At 46.6% G+C, this 6,669-nt stretch overlaps 1 protein-coding gene across 1 annotated transcript; it reads left to right on the top strand.

The window, feature by feature from the left end:
- Nucleotides 1-210: 210 nt before the first annotated feature.
- On the top strand, nucleotides 211-6,262 carry LOC110550800 (T-cell ecto-ADP-ribosyltransferase 2-like). Its single transcript, XM_021640998.2, has 4 exons — nucleotides 211-331; nucleotides 1,743-1,811; nucleotides 2,163-2,901; nucleotides 4,518-6,262. Exons 2-4 carry the CDS (start codon nucleotides 1,761-1,763, stop codon nucleotides 4,598-4,600), a joined length of 873 nt encoding a protein of 290 aa, XP_021496673.2. The 5' UTR covers nucleotides 211-331; nucleotides 1,743-1,760; the 3' UTR covers nucleotides 4,601-6,262.
- The last annotated feature ends 407 nt before the right edge of the window (nucleotides 6,263-6,669 follow it).

Here is a 6,669-nt window from a genome sequence, read left to right as displayed (position 1 = left end):
AAATTAAAAAAAACAAAACAAAACAAAACAAACAAACAAACAAAAAAACAGAACAAAAAGGAGACTGACAATGGACAAGGTGGTGTAACAAAAACAATTTACCTAATTTAAGTAGTCACAAACTCTATGGCTGCCTCTAACCTGAAAGTGAAAGCGAGTCATCCCCAGGATAAAAGGGCCACAGCACTGCCTTCTGCAACACTGGCTTTTAGAAGAGGCCGGAGACCAGCTGCCAGACATCTGCTCAGGTACAGAGTCTGAACCCTGTCCCTGAAGAAGCTGGAGTGGGCGTAGCAGTGGGTGTCTGTGACTTAAGGAGTAAAGTCAGAAGGTCAGTTCTGGGTAAGAGTCCTTATAGGGAGATGGGGTCAGGTCTAGATAAAGGAAGGACAGGCATGAGACTGTCAGTGTTTCTAGAAGCTTAAAAAAATGCAAAGCGGGACCATACAGCCTACCTCCCAGGCACTGCTGGATGCAACTGACCTCCGTCTCTTCTGTGTATGCAGACTTTTTCTTCATGTATTACTTGGGTTTTCAGGCCAGAACAGGAATATTTTTAATTAATCTCGTATTTCTCCCAGCTCCATGCTAATGTTAGCTTCTATCCTCTTCTTTATACATCCTTTTTAGTGTGTGTGGGGTGGAGGATTTCTAGAAAGGGCTTTGTGTGTGTGTGTGTGTGTAGCCTTGTCTGTCCCAGAACAAGCTCTGTACATCAGGCTGGCCTTGATCTCACAGAGATCCGCCTGCCTCTGCCTCCTTAGTGCTGGGTTAAAGGCCTGCTCCATGACCGCCTGGCTATTTATCCCTTTTTAATTATGAGTTTTAAAAGAGAAGCTCTTTATGTGTAGCCACAGCCTGTTTTTCCCTCAGAGGCTCTGGGGACCAAACTCAGGTCTATGTTTGCAAGTAAGTATGTTACCCACTGAGCTACCCCTCAGCTTGTGTCTTCTGTTACTTCCACAAAGTGCTTGATGCTACAGTTTATAAAGTAAGGGTTCACTTAGTTCTCAGCTGGAAGGTCTAGATAACATGGCAGTGCTGGCTGGTTAGGGCTTTCCTGGGAGAATCGCAACGCGGCAGAGAAGCCCTTGCCATGTGCAGAAGGGAACACATGTCGAGAGAGGAAGGCAGAGGGGCTGAGGCCAGCCTTGCTCTTGCAAGAGCTGAGTAGAACCCTCCAAGACAGAGCTTCTGAACCATCCAGAACCCGATCACTTCCCACTTCCCAGTATTCCTCACCTCTTAGAGGTTTCAGCACTTCCGTATGGCCACACGGGGAGGGGGGGGGGCTCTGGAGACCATCCACATCCAAGTCACAGGAATACTGACACCATTAGGAGACATTCCGAGGTACTGCACTGAATGGGAGCCACAGGGTGATCAAACACGGACAAGAGTTTATGCATTTGTGCAAAGTGAGACATCAGAGCCTGTGACAGATCTGCTAAAATATGACCTGTTTCTCATTGGCAACCCCTGTGCAACATATCTCTGAGTGTTCCCAGGACTGATTGGCAGTAGCTCCTTACTGTGGAGAGGGGGGTCAGTCACTTCTCTGGGAAGCATCCGAGCACATCTGGTACCAGAGTCCTGATAAGCCATTCTGGGAGCAGCGTGAGCAGGAGCTTGGACCTCGGGGGTGAAGTGAGAGAGTCAGCCATTAACCCGGAGCTGACCCACCAACAGGCTGTTAAACCACTGTGTGTACCCCTCCCTCACTGTCTTATATTTGCTTGCAGCTGTTTTTGAACTTGAAGATGACATCAAAAGTTCACAGAGTCCTCCTAACTTGGTGGCTAACCCAGCAGGTAAGAATCTTAACCCACATCCTGTTGACCTTGCTTTCCCCTGCCCACGTCTTTGCGATATTACAGTTTCCAGGGCTGAGTCTGTGGCTAGAGGATGTGAGAGAGCATGAATCTTGAAGAAGTAATGTAAGAATAATATCAGTAAGGGCAGAGGATTGTATGGGGTGAATATGAATACTATGAAATGGTAGACAGGTATGAAAAGGTCATGATGAGGCCTGTCATCTTGTATGCTGACTAAAAAAAAATGATTGAACAGAGACATCTCATGCTGCAGGCTCCAGCACCCAGCACATGCCAGGAACTTAGCAAACTTAGCTAGTAACAGAGGCCCCCACGTCTTTCTTTCAGGTGACTGGCCTGACAGAGCTCGCCATGCTAGACATGGCTCCCAATGCATTTGATGATCAGTATGAGGGCTGTGTGGAAGAAATGGACGAAAAGGCACCCCAGCTATTACAAGAAGACTTCAGCATGAACGAGCAATTAAAACTTGAGTGGGAAAGGGCAGAGCAGCAATGGGAGACGATAAAAAATAGAAGGAATTATTCCGAAGGTTTCCATGACGTCCATGGAATAGCTTTAGTAACTTACACTGGGAATCTTGCCAAAGATTTTAACAGAGCTGTTAGAGCATTCAAGACAAACCCAGCTAACTTCTATTACAAAGCCTTCCACTACTACCTAACAAGAGCTCCTCAGCTTCTGAGCAACCAGAATTGTTTCACAGTTTACCGAGGTACTAAGACCAAGTTTAATTACAGAGAGAAGGGCTCTGTGCGATTTGGGCAGTTCGCTTCCTCAACTATGGCTAAGAGCGTAGCTCTTTCTCCAGAATTTTGCAGTGATCGTGGGACACTGTTTACCATCAACACCTGCTTGGGGGTTGATATCAAAGACATCTCCTCCTTCCCTCGTGAAGAGGAAGTGTTAATTCCAGGCTATGAAGTATATCAGGAAGTCACCATAACACGAAATGAAAATGGGTACAACAAAATTTCTCTGGCCTCCCCCCAAAGAAAGAAGAGCAACTTCAATTGCTTCTATAACGGTTCTACTGAAATAGACATCTGCCATTTGAGAAGCTCGGGTGAGTCTGGGTCTGTGTTAGAGGTGGAGCTGGTTGAGGACGTCATGAAATGGAAGGGGGGTCCTCCCTCAGAAGGTGTACAGCCTGCCTAGACCATGCACATGGCGAGGGTGCCTGGAATGCTGAAGGGCAGCATTGCTGTGTGAAGGGGCATATACCTCAGGGAAGGTGCGTCAGAAATGACTGGAAACAGTGAGGACATCAGGAAAAAGCTATCACCAGGGCCAGCCTCAGGATGAGTGAAAAGTGCCGCCAGCAGCTCTTTATCGTCTTTCAAACCGAAGCTGCCCCGTGTTTGGGGGGTCTCTGTGCCTGTGTACTAATCATTCTTTGTGGCCTGAGTTCTCTCTTTGACAGATATCTTATTCAATGCAAGCAAAGACTTCACCGATTATAGTGTGGTGATATAGTGTGGTGATATAGTATGGTGATTACCTTTGGAGGCAGAGTCATTTATCATAGTAATCCTTCCTTAATACTTCCAGAGAAAATTACTGCACCACACTCTCTGGCATCGGTTTGGAGTCAGATTCAATGGTACTTTGGCTTAAACATCACTAGCTCTGTGCCTCTTGGCCAGTTAGCAACTCTCTGTGCCTCAGTTTCCCCATTCGAAAGATAAATACACAACTAACTAAATATTCTAGTATTGTCGCTTTGAGAATTAAAAGAGAAGCATTCAAAATATATTACTTGGCATGTAGATATTGTTCAGCAAATGGCTTTTGTTTCCACCTATGAAGAACCCTGTTCGCACCTCAGCCATCTGATCCAAATTCATATTGATGATGGCTAGACACAGGAAAATCCCTCTCTTACAGTTCAGAGAGCTTGTCTCCTATCACCCACCACTCAGGATCTGCACAATGTCTAGCCTTACATCTAGGCACCACTAAATGTTGTTTCAGGAAGTTGAGTTTGACTTAGAGGCCAAACAGCCAATCTGAAGTGAGTTGCAGTTAGACTACTGGGTACAGAGACAGCCTAGATCTAATTAGTCCTTACACTCTGAAGGGTTTCTGGAAACATGAGAAGTCTTTGGAGGTAGAAGTGGAACTACAGAAAGCAACCACAGGGACTTTATGATTTTACATAGAGAAAATTTGAATTTGGATGAAGCCCAAAGAGATGATACCTACTACCCAGGGCACAGTCCTGCAAGAAAGATGCTGCCCATTTGGGCCATGTGTGCCATGCTCTATCTAGGCAGGCTGAGAGCCACAGGTAAGCTCTGGTTTCCACATAGAAAGAATGCATAGTGCTTTAACAACAGACTTTCAGAAAGTTCAGACCAAGAAACTCTTCTTGGGTGAAGAGGGAAATGCCTGTTGTGTCCCTAGAAGGCCAGGGAAGAGTCTGGGTAGGAAAGGCTTTTCTTACCAGGCAGTGTCTTAGAGCACAGAACCCTGGAAGGCAGGATCCGTGGGTTTGCTCACTTTCCTGGTATCTGGGCACTTGAGGAATGTCAAGGATGCTGGGAGAGTCCAGCCAGGCATCCCCGCTATCTCGTACCTCCTCTCTTGGGTTTTGAGCTGGAGGTAAAGTTCTGGCTGTTTGGGGAAGATACCGATGTCTTGAGAGATCTCATGTGGCAATCTTTCTCTTCTCCTCTTCAGGAACCGGAGAGAGCCGTGCATTCGGGCTCCTTGAGGTGATGGTCTGTCTCCTGGTTCCGCTGCTCCCTCCTGATGAGCCGTAGCCCTCCTCTGCCTGCAGCGTGTGGGTCTGGGAGTTGAAGGGAGGCCAAAGGGCAAGGACTTGAGTGTCTCTCTAAGGGGATGGGAAGAAGGGCGGGATCCTTTCAGGGAGGCCTACTACAACATTCAAGGCTTCAAAGAGCTTACTGAAACCTAACACTGTGGAACTTATCACTACTCCAAATTACTGCCCACCGACACTTGGCTATGATTAAAGTGTGTGTCCTGCACTCACCAGGGCGGGTTGATCCCAAGGGAACAAAGTCCCCCTTACTCCCCTTCCCCATTAGCCATGCCTGAAGAAATTCCTGTCTTGTCTGCCAGTAAGCAACAGCAAATGTTTTAATGGTGCAAAAGTAAACAAAATGACCATTAGAGAGCTGGTTGTGGGGGCTCACCCGTTTAGTCCTGGCACTCAGGAGACAGAGGCAGGTCAAGCTTAGGAGTTTGAGGCCAGCCTGGTCTATGTAGCAAGTTCTCAGCCAGCCAGAGCTACACAGTGAGATCTCAAAAACAAAAACAAAAACAACCCAAACAAAACAAAATGAAAAACCCAGCAACAACAAAAAATATTGGTGGTGCGCACCTGTACTCCCAACACTTGGGAGGCAGAGGCAGGGGGATCTCTGTGAATTCGTAAGCCTGGTCTACAAATCAAGTCCAGGACAGCCAAGGCTACACAGAGAAACCCTGTCTCGAAAAACCAAAAACCAAATCAAAGCAACAAAAAAACTGGAGACACTGGGTGTTGGTGGCACACACTTTTAATCCCAGCACTTGGTAGTCAGAGGCAGGTGGATCTGTGAGTTCAAGGCCAGCCTGGTCTACAGAATGAATTCTAGGACAGCCAGGACAACAGAGAGAAACCCTGTCTCAAAAAGGGAAGCAAAATGGCTAACAAAACAAACGAAACCAAAGGAAAGAAACCCGTTGGAGATATAGTCAGGAAAATGAACCATGCGGGCACAGACAGGGAGTGCATGACATGGGTGGCCCTTGAACCTCACGGTGGAAAAGAATATTAAATGGATGAGGACAACTGGCTCTCAGATCTCTACGTGTACCCGTTAAGTAATATTCGTGTAAAACCTCTGGGACCACGTTCCCGTGCGAGGCCCCATCTGACCGGCTCTTTCTTGCCTCTAAACCCAACTTTCTCTGCTCAGTGTCCTCATTCTGCTTTGTGAGGTAAGGATGTTGCCTGGCTCTGGAGCCACTACTGACATCCAGTTTGATCTCTCAGCTAAACTGGCTGTCTCTTACCATACATAAGAGTGTTAGAAGGAGCGTAAGGAAATTGTTCAAAGCAATTTTGTTTTCAGATCCTATTCAGTTGTAGGAGGAAACTAAGTTCAAGGTCCCAGGCCCTAGGGGAGCTGGGGACTTCCCAATAGCTGAACAGCTTCTGTTTTCAGGAGATGGTTGTTTGAGTCCTGCCATCTCAAGGACAGCTTCTCCATCTTGCTGGTAGGGTCAAAGAAGTTCATGTTCCTAGGTGAAGAACCAACTCCTATCCTGATTGGTGGAAAAAATGGAACAGTAACTTGGCAAACTTAAATGTCCCGTGATAGTCTGGCTTTTTGTTGCAGTTCAGCTCTCAAGTCTGTTCTTCACTCCTGATCCTTTAGTAATAACTGAATTACAAATAATTTTTGTCACCTGCATTGACCTGGTATTTGAATTACGTTGGATCTAAGCGGACCCCCATAACAAGTATTATCCTGAAGAAATTAAAGGTTAAATGTAAAAAAAAAATTAACTCCCAAAATTATTACTAAAATTCAGGAGAATATTTAGCATCAGAGCAAGAAGGGAGTCGGTGGGCGGGGGCGGGGGGCTTATTTCTTCTCTGTGCCTGATTCAGACAACCCTGGATGCAGAATGCTGGGCACCAACACAGAACATTCTCCCACAAGTACCAAGGCAGGATAAGGGCATGCTAGGCACACATGACTGGATCCCTGGGTCTTCTTATCAGGGCTCAGAAGTGATATTATCAGCTCTGTGCACAGTTCAGTGATCAAAGCAATTCGCCCAGCCATCCCCAACTTCAAAAAACACCTCCAAGGGG

Source organism: Meriones unguiculatus, chromosome 14 (assembly GCF_030254825.1).
Source record: "Meriones unguiculatus strain TT.TT164.6M chromosome 14, Bangor_MerUng_6.1, whole genome shotgun sequence".
Taxonomy (NCBI): Eukaryota; Metazoa; Chordata; class Mammalia; order Rodentia; family Muridae; genus Meriones; species Meriones unguiculatus.
This window is presented reverse-complemented; position numbering and strand designations above follow the sequence as displayed.